General features: G+C 40.8%; 2 protein-coding genes across 15 annotated transcripts in view; one reads left to right on the forward strand and one right to left on the reverse strand.

Moving 5' to 3' along the window:
* The window catches only part of LOC132709238 (uncharacterized), a 124,618-nt gene that overhangs the window by 31,966 nt on the left and 80,088 nt on the right, over nt 1-12,564 (reverse strand). The gene's annotated exons all lie outside the window — the stretch shown is intronic.
* LOC132711969 (uncharacterized) overlaps nt 1-12,564 on the forward strand; it is a 44,894-nt gene that overhangs the window by 1,309 nt on the left and 31,021 nt on the right. For 2 of the 14 annotated variants that reach the window (XM_087874763.1, XM_087874771.1), the window contains exons 1-3: nt 1,002-1,360; nt 5,268-5,326; nt 10,232-10,267. In XM_087874763.1, coding sequence (XP_087730889.1) covers nt 5,299-5,326; nt 10,232-10,267 — 64 coding nt within the window. In that variant the 5' untranslated portion in view covers nt 1,002-1,360; nt 5,268-5,298. Of the gene's footprint in view, nt 1-1,001; nt 1,391-3,548; nt 3,608-5,267; nt 5,327-10,231; nt 10,268-12,564 lie in introns of those variants that run through there. The other 12 variants (XM_087874768.1, XM_087874766.1, XM_087874760.1 and 9 more) reach the window with 9 other exon arrangements.

Here is a 12,564-nt window from a genome sequence, read left to right on the forward strand (position 1 = left end):
TTCCACCTTTATTTATGAGAAAATTGTTGATTGGATTCTTTTTTCTTTTAGTTTTGCCTCATGATGCCTATGTCTGCATTTATGTTGTTTGAAGGAGACAACAAAGAAATGGAAATTTGGACAATCGTTTGGGATTTTGTATCTTCCCTTAGTGGTTGGGGAGTGGGTGTTGTCTTTTATTTTGCCAAAAACAAAATAAGCTTAAAAATTAAAGGAAGTTAAAGATTGATGAATGATGAAATGAATCTTAATAAAACTGTAACTAATTTCCATGGCTTCTATTTACACTACATTTTAAAAGTCCAATTTCACTTCAGTTCAATCTTCTTTTCTCTTTTTTAATTCCTGCTTTCTATTCCTGTCCTGTTCAAGTCTTATACTTTTATTCCAGATTTCCCCCTTATTTGCTCCTTGGTTGGGCTTCCTGGTGTTTTCTCCTGAATCTTTGATCCATCTGAGGGAAATGGCTGAGAGAACAAAGATGCCTTTCTCCACTCATTTCTTTCAGCTGCTGCACCCTTTCCGGAGCCTCTCCTCATCAGGGCAGTCTATCTTTCAGTTGCAATCTTCACTTTGACTCCTGTCTTTGGCACTGTTTATTAAGCCTAAGGCCTGTGGCAGTAGAGCTTCAGGCAGCCAACTAATCATGAAGAGGCCTATCCAGAATCACCTGAACCTTGAGGGCCAAAGAGCTTTGGCTCTTTTTATTTGGCTACTTCATGAGGCCTATGGTGGCAAAGCTTCAGACAGCCATCTTGTCTTCCCTCCTTCTCACCGCCTGCCTAGCAACAGCCCTTTGATTGGGCGCTACTATTTGATTGGCAGCTGGATCAACCTGTGGACAGCCACAAAGGTGGGGAACATGGAGCACAAGGGCCTATCACCTACTGAGGTGATCCTTCAATGACAGATGTCAGCCTGAGGGTCAACTAATCATGAAGAGGCCCATCCAGAGTCACCTGAACCTCGAGAGCCAATAAAAGAAAAGAAGCGGTTTTGGCGGGAAGGGTTGAGGTATCATTGGGGAAGGAGGGCAGCCATGATGGGTCCCCTCAGGGAAGGCTGGAAACTGGCTTGGTTATAGTTCAACTTGTGTGTTTTTCCACTGATTCTTTGTGCATAGATCCATTTCTTTCTTGTCTTTTCTTTGTCTAGGTCACGCTGCTTGCCCATTTCTGCCAAGGTCTTTCTCTCTACATTTTACAACCATTTTCTGCTTTCATGGCCACTTCTCCCATCAGTGCATCAGGGACAGAACTTGTGTCATGAAGCATGACTCACATCGAGATATTTACGACTAAAACTTGGCTACTGCAGGCAACCCTGTGTATGGGTCTCGACTAAAGGGAATAAATAACTGGTACTTGTTGGGTTTTTGGCATTCTCTGAGGTTGGTTTCCTGCTTGCAGATGTTTGAGAAGAGGGCTAGATAATTTCATCAGTATTCTGATGATATGAAGTGAGGTCTAATGGCTGTTTATATAACAATAACAGAGCTGGAAGGGACCATGGAGGTCTTCTAGTCGAACCCACTGCTCAAGCAGGACAGCCCTCTACCATTTCAGACAAATGGCTGTCCAGTCTCTTCTTAAAAGCCTCCAGTGAGGGAGCCCCCACAGCTTCTGAAGGAAAGCCATTTCTCTGATTAACTGTTCTAATTCTGAATAAATTGCTCCTTATTTCTAGGTTGTTTCTCTCCTTGATTAGTTTCCATCTGTTGCTTCTTGTCTTGCCTTCAGACGCTTTGGAGAATAGGTTGCACCTCTCTTCCTTGTGGCAGCCTCCCAAATATTGGAATATGTTATCATATCACCCTAGTCCTTCTTTTCATTAAACTAGGCATACCCATATATCCTTCGGCCATCTAATGAGAAGGAAGGACACACTGGAGAAGGATTCACTGAAGAGCCTAATGCTGGGAAAGATTGAGGACAAAAGAAGAAGGGGACGGTAGAGAACGAGGTGGCTGGATGGAGTCACTGAAGCAGTCGGAGTGAGATTAAATGGACTCCAGATGGTAGAGGACAGGAAGGCCTGGTGGAACATTGTCCATGGGGTCGCGATGGGTCGGACACGACTTCGCAACTAGTCGTGGGGTTATACGCAATCTGCTGTTATATGCCTGTTGGTGGCTCATTGGTCAGAGGATTGTGGGTCTAGAAATTGTTTTACATTGTTGGAGCTACACAATCATCCTAGCCAAACCCAGCAGCACCAGAAGACAACCAGGGGTCATTTATAACATATAATGTGGGGATGGTGAATCCTCCATGTAAGCAAAGAGATAGGATGTGGGGTGGCCACATCCACGGACATCAAGCACTGTTGGTGTCATTTGTATCCTTTTTCTATTTTCTTCCAGAATTGTTGTACTTTTAATTTTTGTACGAGATATATTTTATATTATATTTTTCAGGTGAACTTCTGTGAGTCGTTTTTGATGGCAGTAACATAGTAATATATTCCATAAATAAATAAAATAGGCACAGAACCTAACAAACACGGCCCTCCCCGATAAGTCCATCTCTGAATAGGATGAGTTTGCTTACTGGATGGATTCACTTCAAAACATTTTTCTTCTCATCCAAGAAGCTTCCTCAGTTCTCTTTTTCTTCAGAACTGAAGAAGCTTCTTGGATGAGAAGCAAAACACCTTCAAGGAAAAACAAAGCCCAGTTGCCTTTTGAAAAAGCAACTTTGGGAGACCCATGACCCGGATGACCGAGAATCTCCACAGACATTTCTCTCTTTTAGTGGCCTATTTGAACACAGTTTTTAAGTGGGGAACATAAAGGTGGGATATCAGTTCAGTCATACGAACTGGAGATTCTTGTTGAAAACCCACTTTAGGACTGTCAAAGTGAGGAGATGGAGCTTTTTTTACAGCATGATCACCAAAACTGGATGCCATATTCCAAGTGTGGCCTTACCAAGGCTTTATAAAGTGGTACTATCACATCACGTGATCTTGATTCTATCCCTCTGTTGATGCAGCCTAGAACTGTGTTGGCTTTTTGGTCAGCTGCAGCACATGGCTGGCTCATATTTAAGTGACTGAATGCACTAAAAAGTATACTACATCTGAAGCAATGAAACATTTTAAAACAACAAAAAGCATCCAAAAGACATGTACATAGCAGCTGAGATACTTGGCCAGTTAGCAATACTGGCAGAAAACATGGCCCTTGACACATTCAGTGCCCCAGGCATGGGGACACAGTGATGTTTTTAGGGCTGTACTGAAAAAGGCACCGGTGCTTTTCACCACAATGCCATATGCAACCGGTCATTCCTTCAAGAACCCTTGCATGTATGCTAATACCAAGGTAGCTATTTCCAGCAAGGACTGCATCTACCCCAGTTCTACCGAGGAAATCCCAGTTTGGACAATTTTGAAGCAGGAGAAGAAAATCCACACTGTACTTAGACTTTGCTGAGGACCACCTGAAATGCAGAAGCTTCCCAGGGCCAGAGGAAGAAACTGAGGGCTAAGCGCTGAATCCTGATTGGACACAGCAGCCAGCCAATCGGAGAGCAGCAGGAGCTGAATATTCTACATCATAAAGAAAATGAACTTCTGAAGCTGCAGAAGGAAGCTCCAGTTGTAGGTACCGAGAGAGGGGAAGAAGAAAAAATGATTAAGGCTCTCGAGCAATAGTGCTTCTGCTCACCTGCTCAAGTCCAGGAGTGGCTCCAGGGTCTGCAGGTTGGCTAGGGACTCTTAGCATCCTGCCTCTAATCCCTCTGCCACTGGGCTGCGATTCAAGGAGAAAGTGAGATAAATGTTTCTTTTTGGACCAGGAAACTGGGGCATTGGAAGGTGCAAGTGCTCAGGGACCCGAGCAGCACATTTTCTTCACTGGGTCCGAACTCTGGAGCGACCGATTCCTGGGAGATCCCTGCCTAATCAGCATCTGGGAGGGAAAGTTGTCCCAGAGATGTGCTGTTTCACTGCTATTGTTTAGCAGAGTGACTTTTGTCCCGTGCTGTCTTTGTATCTGTGCTCAGGCTGTTTATAGGTGATGGATTTGTAGCTTTCCTTCAGTTTTTGGTTTGTGTGAGATGTTTTAGTTGGTCTGTGCTCCACAGAGAAGACAGGAGTCCTCTGCCGAGGTTCACGTTTTAGAGTGGGAAAAGAGAGACCAGGTCGGAGCTGTGCTCCACCCCAGACTCCATGAGTGACCTTGAACCAATCACTCCACTTCACCACATGGAATTATGCTTATGGCTTGCAATCATGACTGTAATAGTATTTAAGGGGCTTCCACAAAGACGTGATGCTGACAATGAGAACAATTAGTCAGTTTAACAGCTTGCCTTCCAAAGTTGTGGGTGCTCCATCACTGGAGGTTTTCAAGAAGCGATTGGACAACCATTTGTCCAGGATAGTGTAAAATCTTGGGCAGGAGGTTGGACTAGAAGACCTCCAAGGTCCCTTCCAACTCTGTTACTGTGTTAATTTCTTCAATTATGTGTCTTCCCTGCCTTCTTCCACCAGTTGTCCACTACCTTAGATACAGGGCCTTGTTCTTGTGAAGCTGCTGTATGCTGGGCTGTGTTCTTCCTTGCTACCCTGTTAACAGGACCTTGAGGAGTCAGGAAAAGTTGTGTACGTGGATGGAAGCAGAGTGAGGAATGTGTAGTTGTGATCAAGCCAAAAAAAGAGTAACATTTTAAGTAGTATCGTATTGAGCATCTGAGTGTATGGAGAAGCTGAGAATGCCAGATCTAGGAGAGTCACTATGTTACAAGAATCTCACCAGACTGACGGCATCCCCCTGGGAATGGTCAGATAAGGCTTCACGAATTGCAGGGGAGGGCAAGCCTTTGATGCTTCCTGCTGTGGTGAGAATCCAAATTCAGGCCCCTCTTAACTCCTCTGTCCAGCCTAGCTGGAGATTCTACCACATTTATATACACAAAGTTCTTTAGCCCTATGGCAGGTAACTATGTGGGAATTGAATTGGAGTCAATATGTATATGTGTGTGTATGTTTGTGTGTGTGTGTATTACACAAACACATACACACAATGTGCCACTCTCATAAAAGTGGAATATAAACATAACCAATCAAGGTAGAATCAGGATTCAAAATACAGTTGTTGGGTCCAAAGCCTTTGATTAAATGTTGTTTATTTCTGAAGTCCTCCTGGTTGTTGTCCATTTCCTCCTCCTGGTTTTAATACAAAGGTTGGGGCTGGAGTTGGCTTCTCTGTCTTGCAACATTAATTTTTCACCGTCTGCTCCACCATCATCTTCACTTTTCAGGATGAACTGTTAAATACACTGAAGAGACCAAATGGGTCACAAAAAGCCACCTGGACATCGTAAGTGGTTTCTGCCATTTTTTTCTCTGTTAAAGAATATGTAGTTGATACATGATGGGCTACAGTTCTTCCTCCCCACCTTCCATAAATTTTAGTGGAAGTTTAAAAGAGAATATAAAATAATTACCCAAACTAACAAAGAAAAAAAAAGAAAAGGAAGGAAGGAAGGAAGGAAGGAAGGAAGGAAGGAAGGAAGGAAGCCAAAAGAATAGAAAGATGTTTCCAATTTCCTTTGTAGCAAGTATAATTACAAAATTATCTTGCAAAAAAGTTATTTTTTTCCATTATCCAATTATTCAAAGCATGTGCATTTTTCCCATTTAACGCAATCAGGATTTTCTAGTCAGCCAGAAAGATATTGTCTTGATCAAAAAAAATCATTTAATCATCTCCACAGTCAATTTCAACCACATATTTTCCCATTGATCTATTTGTATATTGTAGTGAATTTTTCAGCCCATTTGATCATGCATTCTTTCACTTGTTCTTCTTTTGCCTATTTCAACCAATGTTAACATGTTCATTATTAATAAATATTTCAAATTCAGACTTTGTTCAAAACTATAACATCTTTCATCCACTTCAAACCTTCTGATAATTGTACATAAGAAAACCACTTCTCTCAATTTTAGTTTACAATCCCTTTGAGAAAATTCTAGTACATCACAGTATGTTAATCTTTTATGCCTAGTTATTGCTTGTCTACATCTTCTTGTGCTGGAAGAACCTAAAAATCTATTTATTCCATGCTCTAAGAACAGCTTGTGTAACGTAAGGATTTTTAAAATCTACACTCAGTTTAGTTTTATTATATCATGTGTATCTGTGCCGCCCAAATCTCAGATGATGCCCTTCTAACTCCGATAGTCTCTTATTTCTTAACAACTCTCACTCTTTCATCAAAACTAAATAGGCAGCAAAACATAATTTCAAATCTTATACTCCTACTCTTTTCTTTTTGCATCTTGTAGAAACTCTTATTTAATTCATAATTCCTTCCCCCACCATACAAGTATTTCTGCCATTGTTTAAATGGCACATCAATTGTCTGAAGGTATTGTCTGAAGCAAAAAATAACATTCTAGGTAAAACATTTATTTTAATCAAAATGGAAGCCTCTCCTCAGTGCAAAACACACAAAAGTCCACTTACAGTTTGTTCCTCATAGCCTGAGAGTCTTTCAGGTGTTTTTTTTTTTTTTGCAAACTCCACGTGGGCTTTCATGTGTTTTGCACTGAGGAAAGGCTTCCCTCTCGTGTCTCTTCCATAAAGCCCAGATTGGTGGATGGCTGCAGTGATGGTTGTCCTTCTGGAACTCTGTCCCATCTCCACACAGGATCTTTGGAGCTCAGTCAGAGTGACCATGAGGTTCTTGGTCACTTCTCTTACTAAGGCCCTTCTTCCCTGATTGCTCAGTTTGACTGGGCGACCAGCTGTCGGAAGGGTCCTGGTTGCGCCAAATTTCTTCCATTTCAGAATTATGGAGGCCACTGTGCTCTTAGGAACCTTCAGTGCAGCAGAAATTTTACTGTAGCCTTCTTGAGCTTTGTGCCCTGCAGTAATCCTGTCTCTGAGCTCTGAAAGCAGTTTCTTTGACCTCGTGGCTTTTGCTCTGCTACAGTATGTATTGTCAGCTGTGACACCTTCTATAGAGAGGTGTCTGCCTTTCCAAATCATGTCCAATCAATTTAATTTACTACAGGTCAACTCCATTCAAGGTGTAGAAACATGTCAGCAATGATCAAGAAAAATGGGAGGCACTAGAGTTAAATTTCACATTTGTTGCAAAGGGGCTGAATACTTATATCAATGTGATATTTCAGTTTTTTCTTTTTAATAAATTTACAGACATTTCTAAAACTCTGTTTTCACTCTGTCATTATGGAGTACTGAATGTAGATTAATGAGAAAAAAACCCTGGAATTTAACAACTGTAGAATCAGTCGGCAGCATAGCAAAATTGACAAAAGTGAAGGGGGTCTGAATATTTTCTGAATGCACTGTATCTTTTCTAACTTAATTCCATCTCTTACCTTAATTATTTTCAAATATCACAGCATTCATATTTTTTATAGTTTTGCCAAATATTTTATCTTAAAACCCATTTAACAGCATGCAAGTTTAATAAAGAAATAAACAACAATTATTCTTTTCTCTGACGCAGAATTCTAATAGGAATCTCTTTCAGAACAATTATGTCAATATTATCCATTTTCAATCTTGCGTTAAAATGATGATGCAGCCCTTCCTCATCTTTAAAAAAAAATGCCCCAAAATATCCCTGGGGAGATTCCTAATTCTGGCAAATCAGGATATTTTTCTATAAATCTTATCAGTTTCTGCCTCCATATGTCCCTTCTTCACATCCAAAACATTTACCCCAAAATGCTGCTCTCTACCGTAACGTTTTCCTCTAGAGCATCAGGAGCAGCTCTAAAGAATTTTTTCTCTCTCCATTACAGTAAAGCCAGATTATCCAATTTATGTATTTTTGCATCCATTCTTTTTTGTTCCAAAACAACCCATTTTATTCCCCATCTGGTCAAATTCATTTCCCATCTGTTCAAAATATTTCTGAAGCACATACTGTGTAATTATTTTTTCTGCATGCTGGCCCTCCTTCAGCCTTCTTTTGCCATTTTTCCAGTAGCCATATCTAATCCAAAAATAACATCTCAAAGGCAAAAAGAAAGACAATCCACACTCTCTTTCTTTTCCTTATTAGTAGATCCTGGTTACTGCAGCAACAACAGTCTCCATGGCAAGTAAACATCATAGTCTGATTCTTTACCTTATGCAAATTCAGCTAACTTCACATACTCTTTAAGGAAAAATAAACATTCCCACTACAACTAGACTCTTTAACTGGCTTAGTGCAAAATTATACCAAAACACTTTCATCAAAGGTTAAAAGAAGAAAAAATAGAAAACAGAAAAATAAGAAAAAAGTCTGTTCCTCTTCCCGTTTAAAACTTTCTTACATCTTCTTTTAAACTTTTTGCAAATAGTTCTTAAATATTTAAATCAAAATCTCTTTTGTTTTGTTTTTCTAATCTAAAAAGAAGATTGAACTCACAACAAACAGTCTTATCTTTGCAACAGAGGAAATCACCCTTCATCTATAAATTAATTACTTCCCAAACTGATTAATTTCCTACCAGAAAGCACTCTGGTGCAGGGGTCACCAAACTTTTGGACCTCAGGGACCACTAAATTCATAATTTTAAATCTCATGGACCACTAATACGAATCCACTGCGCTGCTCACTGAAGTGCCTGGACTTCCAGTGACAGAATGGGGTCCTTCAGGCACTTAATTTGGCCATCTGTTTCTGCAACCTTAAATACTCAAAGAGCCATTTGGACCTGTTTCCCACAGAAAACAAAGCATCTTTCTCTCTCATCTTTCTTTCTTTCTCATCTTTTTCTCTCTCTCATTTCTCTCTCTCCCCTCTCTGTCTGTCTCTCTCATCTTTTTTCTCTCTCATCTTTCTCTCTCATATGTCTCTCTCCCCCTCTCTGTCTGTCTCTCTCATCCTTCTCTCTCTCATCTCTCCCCCCTCTCTCTCTGTCTCTCTCTCTCTCTCTGTCACCAGTGGTGGGATTCAAGTAATTTAACAACTGGTTCTTTGCCCTAATGATTTCTTCCAACAACCAGTTTGCCATAACAACCAGTTCTCCCGAAGTGGTGCAAACTGCCTGAATCCCACCACTGTCTGTCACCCTGTCTCTGATCTCTCTCTCTCATTCTAATTCTCTGGTGCTCTCTGGGTCTCACGGGAGTTTCTTCAGCCTTTGTTGGTGCTGGACGCACCTCGGTCATTCGGGAAGATGCACAACCTGCTGTCCGCCCCAAGACACTCACCCGACCCAGCTGCAAGCGATGCTCCGCATTGTAATGTGCTCCAGGAGGAGAAGGGGATGCTGTCTCCCCCATTGTGAGGCCCACTAAATTTAACTTTGCTGTAAGAGCAGTGGGCAGGCCACAGAGGCACCAACAGTAGCAGCGGAGAGAAATGGCCGGGTTGGGCCAGTGTCTCAAAGCTGAGAGGAAGTTGCACATCTCCAGAGAGACTGAGATACACGGAGCACCAACAAGGACTGAAAGAAACGCCTGCAAGACCCAGAGCTGCCTGGCCAGTCCCATATTCCAGAGTTCTAGTCACAAGACTGGCCACTGGTCATCCCGGAGCATACATACCCACACTGAGATTGTGATTCTATCTTCAAGCAATGGTGCTGTGGGAGCTGAGCTAGTTGCTGATCTGCTTCTAGGTGCTGTTTCTCACCTCTCAAGGTGATGGTTTTGGCTAGATACTTTGGACATCTCTTATTCCAAATCAAATCTCCCTGCCCAAGGCAGCCTGCAGAGAATGTTGTGAGAGACTGTGATAGTGTCTTATTCACTAAATAGCAGATGTCCACCTTACATCCTGGGAGGAGTCCAAAATTAGTAGACCAGCAATTGAAAAGGTTGCGTCCATCACATAGTTGCAATGCATCACCTTTTTTTAAAATTATTATTTGATTTATATGCCGCCCTTCTCCGAAGACTCAGGGCGGCTTACAATGCATTAAGCAATAGCCTTCATACTTTTGTATATTTATACAAAGTCAGCTTATTGCCCCCACAATCTGGGTCCTCATTTTACCTACCTTAGAAAGGATGGAAGGCTGAGTCAACCTTGGTGAGATTTGAACTTGCAGTAATTGCAGGCAGCTGATGTTAATAACAGTGCTTTAGTCTGCTGCGCTACCAGGGCTCTTTTTGTCCTCAATGGAAGCAGAGAATGGCTGTTTCATTATCCATATTTATTTAGGGGCATGCGCCTTGTAGAGTCCTAGTAACGCATTGGAAATGATGGCTTTAGGCCGGATGTAAAAATGCAATTCTGTCATTTTCCAGATTCAAAGAAACACCATGGTGAGGAGAAAGGCGAAGGTACGTACGCTTTTATAGCCAAGCATTTAATTTGGTGTGTAATTTAATATTACTCCTTTAACTAATTGGGACCTTATGGTTTAATCTGGTGTGCTCTTCTTGTGCTCTTCTGCTCTTCCAACAGAAATCAGATTTGCATTCTCCTTGCAATTTAAGAAAGTTTTAAAAACGCTGCTATTCCAAACAGGGTTTCAGGGAGCTGTTAAGTACCTGTCATGATGGAACACATGAGGAACAGATATTATTCATGTTTCTTATACTTTTAGGTTGAATATGATTTTATACCTAAACATTGTGTATTTTTGTACCATGTTGTATTTGTAAATTACAATGAGTGATGTAGCGTTATAGAGGGAGGGAGGGAGAGAGGAAGGAAGGAAGGAGGGAGGGAGGAAGGAAGGAGGAAGGGGAGGGGGTAGGAAGGGAGGAAATGGAGAGGGAGGGAAAAGAGGGAGGGAGGAAGAAAATGGAGAGGAAGGGAGGAAGATCAATTGTTTGAACCTTTTTCTAGTTATATCCACCTGACCCACCAGAGTGGGCGGGGGGGGGCGCAAGGCATTTATGGGTCCCCTCTCTTAAGGAGGTCCATTTAGTGGGACCAAGAAGAAAAGGCTTCTCTTTTTTTTAATTACATTTTTTATTTTTATTTTTATTTTTAAACAAACAATTCACTATTAATCAATCAGTGTAACATCTAGGTACAAATTTTTTTGTGTCGTCATATTCAACATTTAGCATCATTTTCTTAGTACATATTTATCTTTCTTCTTACATTTAAATTTAATGTATTACATGTTTTCCTCATGTTTCTTATTATTGCCCCCATATGTTGTAATACTCCGATTCTTCCTTCCCCTAATTGCTAATGTTAATTTCTGATTTCTGCACATTCTAATATTTTCTTAATTAGCTCTCCCTTTGTAGGAATTTTTTCTGCTTTCCAATTTTGTGCAAAGCATTGTTGCTGCCGTTATTACATGTATAATCAACTATGTATTTTCTTTACTGAATTTCTCCGGTAAGATACCCAACAGGAACAGCTTCGGTTTAAGATCAATGTGTTGCTATATCATTTTCTCTAGCCATATTCAAATTTTTGCCCAATAATTTCTCACTTCTGGACATGTCCACCACATGTGATAGTACGATCCCGATGTCTGGTGGCATTTCCAACATTTAGCTAATTTATCATTGAACATTTTTGCCAATCTTTCCAGTGACATGTGCCACCTATAAAACATTTTATACAAGTTCTCTTTATATGCTGTAGCCATTGTTAATTTGTAATTTCTTTCCCATAATTGCTGCCATTTATCTAATTCTATTGTATATCCAAAAAATTTTTGCCCATGCTATCATTGTTTCTTTTACTTGTTGATCTTCTAATTTAACTCCAAGTAAATAACTATAGAATTTTAAAATCATTTTCTCATCTGTTCCTGTGAGTATCTCATCCAATTCTGTCATCTCCAAGTAAAAAACATATAACTTTGCATCTTTTTCATATCTCGATTGTATTTGCAGTTGTGTATACTACTCCATAACAATCGCTTGTTCTACTAGTTCTGGTTTCATTTTCATTTCCCCCTTTTATGATAAAATATCTTATATCTTTATAGCTCAGCTGAGAGCGGCCATCTTGGACATGCACAGAGATAATTTGCCTTCTGCCGCCAATAGCCTCCCACCGGCCAGTTCGCTCGCACAGAGAGGGCCTCCTCAGGGTGCCGTCGGCCAGACAATGTCGGCTGGCGACCCCCAGGGGGAGAGCCTTCTCTGTGGCGGCACCTGCCCTCTGGAACGACCTACCCCCAGAGATACACACGATACCAGACCTCTGGATTTTTCATTGGGCCCTGAAAACACATCTATTTCATCTAGCCGGGCTGGCTTGATCCCACCCTTTCGGTTTTAATTTGAAATTGGTTTTAACTGGGTTGTTTTAAATTGAGGGCCGAAATTATTTAATGTCTTTTAAACTGCTTTTAAATTTTATATGTTATGTTTTATCTCGGCTGTTCACTGCCCTGAATCCTGTTGGAGAAGGGCGGTATAAAAATCAAATCAAATCAATAAATCAATAAATATCTCTATATATAAAAGCGAAAACCACTCACGCATTAATCATGAAATCTCCAGAACCGTAAAGCCTACAAACTTGAAATTTGCCATGTATGTTCCTCTTGGCTTCTAGGTGCTCACCAGGAAAGGATTTTTCGAAATGACCATCAGAACATTTCCTATGTTATTATAACACGCTCTGATGCTAATTAGTTAGACCTTCTACTTCCCCTCCC

The sequence above is a fragment of the Pantherophis guttatus genome, chromosome 8 (genome assembly GCF_059756535.1).
Source record: "Pantherophis guttatus breed Tessera chromosome 8, ASM5975653v1, whole genome shotgun sequence".
Classification (NCBI taxonomy): Eukaryota; Metazoa; Chordata; class Lepidosauria; order Squamata; family Colubridae; genus Pantherophis; species Pantherophis guttatus.